The 12,740-nt window shown below is 37.3% G+C and overlaps 1 protein-coding gene across 1 annotated transcript; it reads left to right on the forward strand.

The window, feature by feature from the left end:
* The first annotated feature begins 3,345 nt into the window (after window positions 1–3,345).
* Window positions 3,346–10,759, forward strand: LOC104219849 (putative late blight resistance protein homolog R1B-17). Its single transcript, XM_070145881.1, has 8 exons — window positions 3,346–3,519; window positions 5,194–5,299; window positions 5,644–5,744; window positions 8,127–8,277; window positions 8,326–8,516; window positions 9,248–9,689; window positions 9,792–10,555; window positions 10,646–10,759. The coding sequence occupies exons 1-8, from the start codon at window positions 3,346–3,348 to the stop codon at window positions 10,757–10,759; spliced, it is 2,043 nt and encodes a 680-aa protein (XP_070001982.1).
* The last annotated feature ends 1,981 nt before the right edge of the window (window positions 10,760–12,740 follow it).

Raw genomic sequence — 12,740 nt, forward strand, 5'->3', positions numbered from 1 at the left:
ATTCGCACAGACAATGGAGGTGAATACAAAAATGATCATTTCAATAAGGTCTGTGAAAATGATGGCATCGTCCGACACTTCACTGTTAGACATACACCACAACAGAATGGAGTGGCAGAACGTATGAACCGGACCTTGCTGGAGAAGGTACGGTGTATGTTGTCCAATGCTGGCTTGGGCAAAGAATTTTGGGCTGAGGCAATTACATATGCATGCCACCTCATTAATCGTCTACCATCTGCTGCTATTGATGGCAAAACACCATTTGAAAAATGGTACGGAAAACCTGCTGTAGATTATAACTCTTTGCACGTGTTTGGCTCAACTGCATATTATCATGTGACAGAGTCAAAATTGGATCCAAGGGCAAAGAAGGCTATTTTTATGGGAATTACTTCTGGAGTCAAAGGATATCGCTTATGGTGTCCTATGACAAAGAAAGTAATATTCAGCAGAGATGTTACCTTTGATGAATTTGCTATGGTAAATAAGGTAACAGAAGATACCAAACAAAATGAAGGTGCTTCTAAGCAGGTGGAGTTTGAGGGAAAATTTATTTTTCCTACACAAGAAGCAGAGGAGGAAACAAATGAAGATTACCCTCTGGAAGGAGAGCCAGTAGAGGAGATTCCAACTCAGGAATCTCAACAACAACTTGAATCAATAGCAACCAGCAGGCCAAAAAGAACAATAACGAAACCTGTTCGTCTCATAGAGACGGTTGCTTGTGCAACCTCAATTGTAGCTGATGATGTTCCTACTACTTATAAAGACGCTGTCCAAAGTTCAGAAGAAGATAAGTGGAGGATTGCCATGAATGATGAAATACAGTCCCTTCATCAGAATCATACATGGAGATTGGCCAATCTCCCGAAGGGAAAGAAAGCAATTGGGTGCAAATGGGTATTTGCAAAGAAGGAAGGATTTCCTAACCAAGTAGATGTTCGCTACAAAGCAAGATTGGTGGCCAAAGGATATGCTCAAAAGGAGGGAATTGATTACAATGAAGTGTTTTCTCCAGTTGTAAAACATTCCTCCATTAGAATTATGTTGGCTTTGGTAGCACAATTGGATTTGGAACTAGTTCAGATGGATGTAAACTTGGAGGAGGAAATCTACATGACTCAGCCAGAAGGATTCAAAGTTGCTGGAAAAGAAAATATGGTGTGCAAACTTGAAAAATCATTGTACGGATTGAAACAATCTTCTAGACAATGGTACAAGCGATTTGACGAGTTTATGTTACGGCAAGGGTACAAGAGAAGCAAATACGATCATTGTGTGTATTTGCACAAGCTTAAAGATGGTTCCTTTGTATATCTTCTCCTATATGTTGATGATATGTTGATAGCTTCCAAGAATTTGGAAGAAATTGATAAGTTGAAGATTCAACTGAAGAAGGAGTTCGAGATGAAGGATTTGGGTGAGGCAAAGAAAATTCTTGGCATGGAGATAATTAGAGATAGACGTTCAAAGAAACTCTGTTTATCTCAAAAGGAATATTTGAAGAGAGTACTTCAACGTTTTGGCATAGATGACAAGACTAAGCCAGTTAGTACTCCACTTGCTTCCCATTTTAAGCTAAGTACTACTATGTCGCCAATGGATGAAGCTGAACGAGAGTATATGTCAAAGGTACCATACGCAAATGTTGTTGGTAGCTTGATGTATGCAATGGTTTGCACAAGGCCTGACATTTCACAAGCTGTTGGAGTTATTAGCAGATATATGCACAATCCAGGGAAGGAGCATTGGCAAGCTGTGAAGTGGATTCTACGGTATATTCATAATACTGTAGATGTCGGGTTAGTTTTTGAGCAGGAAGACAATCAGTCTGTAGTTGGATATTGTGACTCAGATTTTGCGGGTGATATGGACAAACGAAGATCAACTACTGGTTATGTGTTTACTTTTGCAAAGGCACCAGTTAGTTGGAAGTCTACTTTGCAGTCAACAGTTGCTTTGTCTACAACAGAGGCAGAGTACATGGCTATTACAGATGCTGTGAAAGAGGCAATTTGGCTTCAAGGATTGCTAAAGGAGCTTGGTGTTGAACAAAAAGGTATCACAATTTTTTGTGATAGTCAAAGTGCTATTCAATTAGCGAAGAACCAAGTTTATCATGCAAGGACGAAGCACATTGATGTTCGGTATCATTTCGTACGAGAAATCATAGAAGAAGGTGGAGTCACGGTGAAGAAAATTCATACTACAGAGAATCCTGCTGATATGCTGACAAAGGTGGTGACTGCGGTCAAGTTTCAACATTGTTTGGATTTGATCAACATTGTTGAACACTGAAGATTGAAGATGAAGACACAACCAAAATTTGTTATTGAGAGAGAATTGAAAATGTGGAATTTTGCCAAGGTGGAGATTTGTTGAAGTTTGGCAAAATGCCAAAGTCCCACATTGGTTGGGAGTTAAGTTTGGGGGGATTTTTCCCCTATAAAAGAAGGCCTAATGTTTAGGATTGAAATACACCTCTCATTTGCCTTCTCATCTGTTTAAGGCATTTGTATCTTCTCTCTTTAGTATTATTTCACTTGTATTTTTGGAGTGAAATAAAATATTGGTTGTGTCCGAGGAGTAGGCAAAATTAGCCGAACCTCGTAAATTCTGGTGTTCCCTTTTATTGTTGTTTTATTGTCTTATTTATTATTTGGTGGCTGTCATAATTTTTGGTATAGTAGTTGTGACTTATTCACACTATATACATTTGGCTTCCGCAACACAACCGTGTTTTTATTCAATTATAGAAAGTTACATTAGACCATTCCTCATATTTGGATGGCTATAACAGAAAATGAAAAATATTAAGTAACAAATAAAGTTAAAATACTTTAGATGTTTATTAATATATCAAAATTCATGTTAAAGGAAACAAATATTAATATTGTGATGTCTGCTTCTTGATTTGGATGGTTCCAAAAAAGAGAAAGAAAAAGTTGCTAACTTCTAAAAAGAGTAACCATGTTAGACATTATTAATATATTGAAATTTATGGTATAGGAAAAAACTAACTTTTTCTCCATTTATGGATAATAAGAAATGAATTTTCTTGGCTTATGATAAAAAGAACAAAACGGAAATAGTTTACTAATAATTTACGCATAGCTGTTCACATGAATAACTGCTTTTCTATATCCTTGTATATTTGATTTTTAGTTTTTTCATGTATGTATGTTGCATTTGTTTATTCCTTTATTTTGGTATAAATAAAGTTTTATTCCCTTCTTTATGAACAAAATTCACAAAAATATATCAGTAACTCCACAACATGGCAGTCTCATTTCTGTCATATGATATCAAACTTATCAAAAGTAAGAAGGATGTGTTTATGTGATGTTACATACGTTTGAAGATGATGTTGGAGTTGTGGATGTTGACTCTACTTCTGCTTGCTTTTCTCAATTAAGTCATTTATCCTTAACCTATGAACTCACATATTCACTTAAGTGTGGATTGCTTGGTTATTCTCAGCTGAAAAATGCGGTTATATTGGAACTTGGCTGGAAAGTGATTACTGTCAATAAAATTTTTCTTTTTTGCTTCTGTGAAAACTAAACTTGTCAGGCCATGGCTTCAGGGACAGGAAAATCAGCAGCATATATGCTTTGATCTTTAATGTCTTTCTTTACTTCATTGTTATTGTTATTACTTCTTGGGATGTCAATCATACCATAGTAAGCATTGCTATTTTTCCTATTCAATTTGATTAAGACAGTAATTCAACTTTTCAGGCTAAGTTTATTAAAACTGAGAAGAATGTGAAAGAGTTGAGCAGTTGAAAGAGCGGCTTTCGCTGAAGATGATATGAACCGTGGCCTGTCCGAGCTTCAATGCTTATTTTCTTCATTAATATACTCAAAGCGTAAGACTCCCTGCAGCGGCATTTTCACATTACAACTTATATGAACACTTTTTGGTTACAGGGATAAATTCTCAAGTGTGTTTTCTTGTTCTGCTTATTCTTAACGGGTTGCTTCACTTGAAGATACACATTTTGCAAATTTTATGGATATTACATCAATAATACCTGGTTGTAATTGTTACCTATGGTTAACTGGATAGCAGTAATGTTGTAGATTCTTTTTATGTCCTATTTTGCGGATATTGTACCATCCTACAATTTTCTATGCTATATCGAAAAGCCTCCTGCCTGTGATAGCCGAGTTTCTTATCTGCAGATGGACCACTATTCCATTGGTAACAGAACACTCACATAAAAAACAAACAGAATGCTTGATATGTTGGGCCCGTGCGATATGTTACGCGGCGCCTTCCTAAGATTCCTTGGAAGGGCGACGTAAGGCTAAGCAACTGATGTCAGTGCAGTTGCTGTCCGCCAACTGAGGTCCCCTCCGTACGCTAGACTAGATTGTCAGTGCCGTACGGGAAAACCAATGCCAAGAGCAATTGAGAGAACATGAATGAGAATTGAGAATGAAAGAAAGCTTGATTGCATTAATGAAAGCTATTACAGAAAGGCAACGCGGTGTCGAGGGGGAGAGACACCAGTACAGAGAATTGTTTGCTTGCTAGAAAGTTTGATTGCTTGATCCCCCCTAATAATGCTTAAAAAAAATAATCCAAAGCTACAAGACTAGACTTGATTAAGCTAGAGAAACATAATGGAAGTACATGGAATAAAACTACTCTATATTTACAATGAAAAAGACTTAGTTTGCTATAAGGCAGAAACGGGTCCGTTGTCAGCAGCATAGTCTTTGGCATCAGGGTGTGCGCGCGCGGCGTTGTCTGCACGCGCGGTGCTGTTGGCATCTGCCTGCGGTTGGGCGCTGGCGAGGGATATCGGTGGGGCGACAGAGGCACATGCGCACTTGTCACTTGGCGCGGCCAAGACCACGGGGCCGTCCGTGGTGCTAGGCATTGGAAGGCTTGCTAGGATGCCACGGGGCGCGCCCAAGGGGTCATGGGGCACGGATGAAAAGCCGCCCATGACAGATAGCACGGGCAATCTTCATCTAGACTACTATATAGAAGCCGCTTGGAAGTAGGTCAGGGTCGTCATGCCTGCTTCCCAAGGGCTACTTTAGTCTTTTCGTAAATTTTGCTAATAGCTAACACGCGTATGGTAACTTTGACGGGTAGTGTGATTTAGGGACTCTCACTGCCAACGACTAATTCCTCCCTCTGTTCATCCTCTTTCTTTCTCTGCTTCATCTTCAGATTTCTTTCTATCTCACAGCGATTAATCTGCTTCCGTTTCCCTCTGCTCTTCCTCTTTCTGCCTCTGCTTCATCTTCAGAATTTGCTGTCACTTTTGACACCATCGGTTAATCGAAGGTCTTTGCTTAGGAAACTTGGTTCACTGACTTTCTTCCCAATGTTTTATCACCAATACAGCATCAAACGTTTTCGGAATAGCTGAGGAAACAGTTGCGGAGAATTTATATAAACTGTACTTTGCATGATGATGCACTTACTATTTTGTTGCTGGTGGTTCCTGAGATTGAAAGGTATAAAAATGTATTTGCAGGATTATATTCTGTGTTTTGTTATTGGTGTTGATCCAATGCTATTTTTACTGATGGCTTCATCAAAAATGTTATTTGTACTGATGAAGTTGGTTTGACTCTGAACTGTTTGCTTTAATTATTGCTTCTTTTTCTGATGTAGAATTTATAGTTGAACTTGATGAGTTTTGTATTATGATCAAATTTGACATTTTCTTTGTGTTATTATTGAAGTCAATCATCTTAGCGGTTGTGGTTACAAAGGTAGCATATACTGTGATGTATCACTCTTTCGACACAGCCAATATTCTCCATCATATTGTTGTTACTTCTTCAGTTTTTTTGTATAAATTATTATATTGGAAATTCTTCTTTCAAAATTTCCTCACACTTGTGTTCTTGCAGGTTTAGCTCAACTTCTATGATGCTGCTGGCTCATCAACTGCATCTCTCATCTCTTGTTCAGACCCAATGTGTGCTTCGACTGAGTGCTGTCTATTATGCGTCAGATTTATTATATTTTGACACAGTCCTCGCGACCTCACTGATTGCCAACTCTTCAGCACAAAAATCCAACTGAAATTCTGTACCTATTGCAATTCCATGATGTTAAAAGCTATAGTATGGTAATAAACAACAAATGTATGTTCCAGCAGAATATTCAAAAAGCTTGAAAACCACCAGACAATAATAATGACAAACACGAATTCTAAGTATCAATTCCAACAAAAAATAAGTAATAAATTTTCTTCTCTCTTTTTTGGTTTCTAATTGACTGAATACCACAGTTTTTTCCTTCTCATTACTTTTATCTTTTGCTTTGCAGATTCATGAAATCCATCCAAGAAGGTGGCCAGGGAGGATCAGTGGAATTGTCCAGATAAAGTGATATGAATAGGCATCTCATATGAGCAGCTTATACTGTAGAACAACATGGACTGGTAGAAGAGCCTTGTAGACAGAGTTGAGCAGTATGAAAGTTGAAAATACAGCCTAAGGATGCTTTCCACACAATTGACGTGCAAGGACAACTTCAGTAAAAAAAAAAAAGAAAAAAAATACCATCCATGAAATGGATGATCAAGTGAAATATTACTTTGATACATATATTCTTTACAATTAACTCAATTTATTTGTGACTACCGCAACAAATAAAGAGAACTTTAGAATTGTTGGGCCCATGCGAAGCATGGGCAAGATTATCTAGTAGCTCTATATACATGTGATAGTTTTATTAATGACTCTTTTTGTCAGTTTAGCATTCAGAGAATCTCAAATTTAGCTTTTTCCCATGTAGTTTTAAACGTTTCATGCTGTTTTCAAACCAAAATCAGAAATAAGAAAAGGTATAAATATTAGGGATTTATAATAAATCCACAAGCTGTTAATGACTGACTAAACATCCACAATACTTTCTTGTTGAGAACTTCTGATGTACTTAGATTTTTCTAAAGCTTGTGACTCCAATCTCATCATCTATTATATTTCAAATGTTAAGAATAGTGAGAGGCTATGCAAGGGTGTTCAAAGTGTATTTTTTAATCAATAACAAGTGGTAATATTTTAAATTATACATAGTATAATATTTTGGCGAAGGATGTTCAGTTTGACCCTCCTTGAGCCAACATAGCTTCGCCCCTGATAATAAGACTCTTAAAAGTAATATTACTTGCGTAAAACGCTGGTAATTTAGAGCCAGTTTGGCTTACTTGATTGAAGTTAAAGTAACTTATGAGCATCAAGTACTGAAACTGATTTTGTTCCAATATGAATCGTTTCTAAACATTAAGAAATAAGTTCATAACACAAAATGAGGCTAATCAAATATTATACAACAATAACTGCTATCTCAATCTTCATAAATATTAATTAGAAATTCATAAATGGTTTATGAATCTTCATAAACCATTTCGCTTTATTTAAGCTCTCTATATATATATTCTATATTTTGAGGATCCAACATATATTAATTAGTTTTACGCCGGGGTTGTCAGCCTACTGCGACCCTCCTCATTTGTCCCCGTGTGGGACTAGTGATGGGTGCAAGCTCATAAGAAGAAGTTAAGTCGCATGTTTACGGTTAAAGCAAAATAAATTACATAAACAATATAAAGCTTATCGATCCTTGTCAGTTATAATTTGCAAGACAGTTTTATATGTTTGTTAGTTATCTCTTTTCACCTCTTCCTCCAAAAAACGGTTTAAGAAAGTATTTACTAAATCATCCATGCATCCATATTTTATGCATACTCTGTAAAGAAATATATATAGAATAAAAGTTGTTTTTTTTCTCTAATGGACGAGTAACTAACTAGTTTGTGGGTGGATAGATCAGTAGAAACTCGATCGTACTAAGGTTTAAAAAAAATCAGAAATTACTTTTTTTTTTCTTTGTTACTGTTGAACTTGGTTCACCCTTATTTTGAGTAAATAACATATACAAATTAAACCATGTTTCTTTGAGATGCTTGCTTTGTAACAAAAGTTGTAACTACAGGACAAGCATTTAGCTTATCCAGTAAAGCTATTTTGGAGAAGGCCCTTTACACTTATGTTAATTGCCTACTAGTTAAGACTTAAGAGTAAAAAATTTGATGGTGAATATGTGGCATTGAAATTTTGATATAACATTTGGTCTTTTGGCAGGTGTCGTCTGCTGTACTTCGCAAGGACATTCTCAATCTTTTGGATTTCATAGAGAGATTAAAGAATGGACGAGTTCAAATTTCTCTTGACATGGATGAACTTGAAAAGCTTGCATTGGAGCTGACATTTGTGTCAGCATGTTTACGGATTTGTTAGTTTATTTCGGATGGTTTCCATGCTGAAATATCTTGCAAACCAGATTATGAGGTTCGTGATCTGGTTCAGTCACTTTTTCATCAGAGTGGAGATGACATGCTGGTTAAATTAAAGGATCATGTCGTTCCTCGCCTTCTGGAAAATATCAAAAGTTCTAAAAGCTCACGTGATTATTCTGAATCAAGTGACACCATGACTGAGGATCAGTTGGTTGAACTTTTTGATGCCCTCCTTGTAAATCTCCATCATCTAAGTACCGTGCCGAGTTGATATTCCCATCGATGACTCAATATGAGCTTCTTCAGAATGTATATATGTGGCAATTTAAGAGATTTCCATGGGCTGAAAGTAAATGGTTGCATTGAGAATGAGACAATGGAATATATCTTACCTGAGTTTCTGCTTTTGGTCGAGAGAGTAGGACACCTCTGCTTTGTCCTTTTGAACCATCAACTTGACACAATAGATGTAACCTATTAACTTTATGAAACAGATGATTCTGATGATATGGATGACATACTTGATGTCCCTTAAGTCAATTCCATGCTAGCTCGTCTACTTGTGAAGATCATTCCTGTTGAACTAGAGGTTATGCACATATATGTTTTACAAATTTGAAAGATTCGAAGTCAGCAAAAGTTGGACGCTTCATTAAACAGCTCCTAGAAGCCTCTCTAGACATTCTTAGAGAATATCCGATTCATCTACAGGTGCACATGGTAATTGCTCTTACTGCTAACACTTCAACTCGAAACATTCATGTCATGATAGAGTTCCTATTGATTATAGCCCAAGGACGTTATTCATCATGACAAATTGTCTGTTCTCTTTGCACGTGTTGTAGCACTTACCAGGGAGGTTCCCATTCTTGTTTGCCACTTAGAAGAGAAATCAAGGCGTAAAAAGAATACCAATGAAACAAACTGTGCAACTCTAGACTTGCTGGAAATGTTGAACTTCTGAAGGAAGATCTCAAACATGTTTATATGAAAGCCCCAGACATCTTCCCCATGAGTGATGGACTAATCTTCATGACTCTTCTACTCAAAAACTTAAATGATTTGCTCAATTCCAATGCTTATTCAGTTGCTTTGATAAAGGAAGAAATTGGGCTAGTGAAAAAAGATCTAGAGTTCATCATATCATTCTTCGGGAATGTTGAGCAAGTTTTGCATACAGATCTTTGGATTCGTGTTCTAGATGTGGCATATGAGGCAGAACATGCCATTAACTCAATTCCTGTCAGAGATCATGGTCTCTTGCAACTTATCTTCTTACTTTCTGATACCGTAAAAAAGATCAAGCTTATCAAAGAAGAAGTACCACAGAAGATCCCCAAGAACATGGACCTTCTTGTTGTGAACTCTCCCAGCAAGCAATATGAAATTAGCAAGTCATCAACAGTTGGTCAGCTAATTGTAGGTTTTGAGGAGGAGACAAAGTAGATAATTAAGAAGCTCACCAGTGGACCAGCTGGGATAGATGTCATTTCTGAAGTTGGCATTCCAGGGCTTGGAAAAACTACTTTGGCTTACAAAGTATATAATGACAAGACTATTGTTGATCATTTTGACGTTTGTGCTTGGTGCACAGACGACCAAGAACGTAACGTGAAAAAGTTGTTACAAATTTATTTTAATCAAGTTATTGGTTTGAAAGAAAGATCCAATGATGATGGCATAGATGATAACATTGCTGATAAGCAACGGAAACAGCTGTTTGTAAAGAGGTACCTTATTGTCTTGGATGACATGTGGGATACTGCAACATGGTATGAGCTAACAATGACTTTTCCTGATAATAAGAAAGGAAGCAGAGTTATTTTAGCAAGTCGAATACAGGAAGTGGCTTTTCAAAGTAAACGCCACAGTGATCCTCTTTATCTTCGATTGCTCAGACTAGAAGAAAGTTGGGAGTTATTAGAGAAAAGGATATTCGGAGAAGAAAGTTGCCCTGATGAACTATTGGAAGTTGGAGAAGAAATAGCCAGAAAGTGTGAAGGGCTTCCTTTGGTACTTGATCTGATCAGTGGAGTCATTGTAAGGAAGGATGAAAAGGGAGTGATGAAGGTTATACAGTTAAGTTATGACCATTTATCAGATCACTTAAAGCCGTACTTGCTTTATCTTGCAAGCTATGGAAAGGACCAAAGTATTGAAATCTCTACATTGAAATATCTATGGAGTTCAGAAGGACATGTGGAACCAACTGAAATGAAGAGTGTCGAAGAAGTACTGGAGGTTTATGTGGATGAGTTAATTTCCAGTAGCTTGGTAATAGTTTTCAATAAGAGAGTTGGCAGGGACCCAAGGTATTAAATTCATAATCTTGTGCATGACTTTTGTTTGATAAAAGCTGGAAAGGAGAAGTTGTTTGACTTTGTAAGTTCAAATGCTCTGTCGTCTTCTTCGTCAGATCTGATTCCACGTAAAGTGACCACTCGTGTCGATGAAAATGTTGTCCTGTTCTCCACATAGTTTGATATCCACTTCCCTTCGAGCTTGAAAAAATTGGAGTCGTTTAAGTTTGATCTGACATCCGATTCACTGTCAGGAACTGCGAGACTACCCAACCTTCAAAACCTGCATATTGAAAAAGCAGTCATCCAGGGGAAAGAATGGAACATGGAAGAAGTGACCTTCAAGAATCTCAAATTTCTGAATGGCTGGTTAATGGAGAGGAATCCTTCCCTGAGCTCGAGGAATTACGAATATAATGGTTGTGTACGCTTATGGAGATCCCAGACAGTTTTGGGGATATTGCTTCATTAAAGTCCATCTCACTGCACTACAACCCTCAACTTGAAGATTCAGCCCAAAAGATCAAGGTGTTGGGAATAAACCCCGTAAAATAGTATTCACGGTATTAGTGATAAACGTTGAACACTAAGTTATGGTTAAATCAGCAAGAATAGAAATGCAGCAATAATGACACCAAGATTTTACGCGAAAACCCTTCTGAATAAGGGAAAAACCACGACCAAGAAGAGCAACTGATATCACTATAGCGAGAAATTTTACACTATGTAGTAACGAGTAAAAATACTCCTAAGACCACTACACCCTCAAAAGAAATAAACACTCTTTTGCTTTTTTCACCTAACTACAATATTTCTGACACTCTATTTTTCTTCACAAACTATTTTCTTATAGTTTATGAAATACCTTGCTCTCTCTCTCTTTTCTCTCTTTGTTGGTGTGTGGAAATGAGAGTTAAAGCTCTCCTTTTATAGCCGAAACCTCACTCTCTAAAGCATACAATATTTGACAATTTGCACACCCTTTTCACAATTTCAATAAGGTTGGCTACCAAACCAAACCAAGTCAACAAAATTGGCTACCAAATCATTTGAATGAGATGGACACCATATCAATCTCCCCCTCCAGTCTCATTCATGTAGAGGAGGTAGCACTATCTTATAGTCTGAGTGCATGTCGACAAGTTCTTTGCATAGCTCAAACTTATCTCTTGGTATCACCTTGGTCAACATATTAGCAGGATTCACTTGTGTGAATCTTTTTGTCCTGAAGTGATTCGTTCTCCACTTGCTCACGAATCCAATGATATCTGACGTCAATGTATTTTGTTCTCGCATGGTACATGGAGTTTTTGCTCAAGTCTATTGCACTCTGACTGTCGCAATAGACAACATACTCCATCTGTCGCAATCCAAGTTCTTGAAGAAATCTCTTGAGCCATATCATCTCTTTGCCAGCTTCAGTAGCCGCAATATACTCCGCTTCAGTTGTAGCTAGTGCGACATACTTCTGCGACTTCGACTGCCATGATATAGCTCCCTCTGAAAAAGTAAACAAATATCCAATAGTGGATTTTCTGTTATCAAGGTCACTTGCCATATCAGAATCTGTATAGCCTTTCAAAATTGGATTTGATCCTCTAAAACATAAGCATTCATGAGAGCTTCCTCTTAGATACCTGAGTATCCACTTTACAACTTCCTAATGCTCCTTTACTGGATTTTTGAGAAATCTGCTAACAACACCGACTGCATGAGCAATATCTGGTCGAGTGCATACCATTGCATACATCGAACTTCTAATAGCGGAGGAATAGGGAATCTTGGCCATTCTCTCTTTTTCCTCCGTTGTTGTAGGACACATCTTCTTACTCAACTTTAGATGACTAGAAAGGGGTGTGCGAACCAACTTAGCACTTTTCATATTGGAGCGCTCTAGTACACGTTCTATGTACTTATCCTGTGACAAGTAAAGCTTTCTTTCGTTTCTCGAATGAGTAATTCTCATGCCCAAAATCTGCTTAGCATGACCCAAGTCTTTCATTGCAAAAGACTTATTCAACCGTTTCTTCAATTCGTCAATCTTGGAAGCATTCCTGCCCACAATCAACATATCATCCACATGTAGCAAGAGGATGATAAAGTCATCATTAGAAAATCTTTGTACAAACACACAGTGATCTGATGAAGTCTTCTTGTAG

This window comes from Nicotiana sylvestris, chromosome 5 (assembly GCF_000393655.2).
Source record: "Nicotiana sylvestris chromosome 5, ASM39365v2, whole genome shotgun sequence".
Lineage (NCBI taxonomy): Eukaryota > Viridiplantae > Streptophyta > Magnoliopsida > Solanales > Solanaceae > Nicotiana > Nicotiana sylvestris.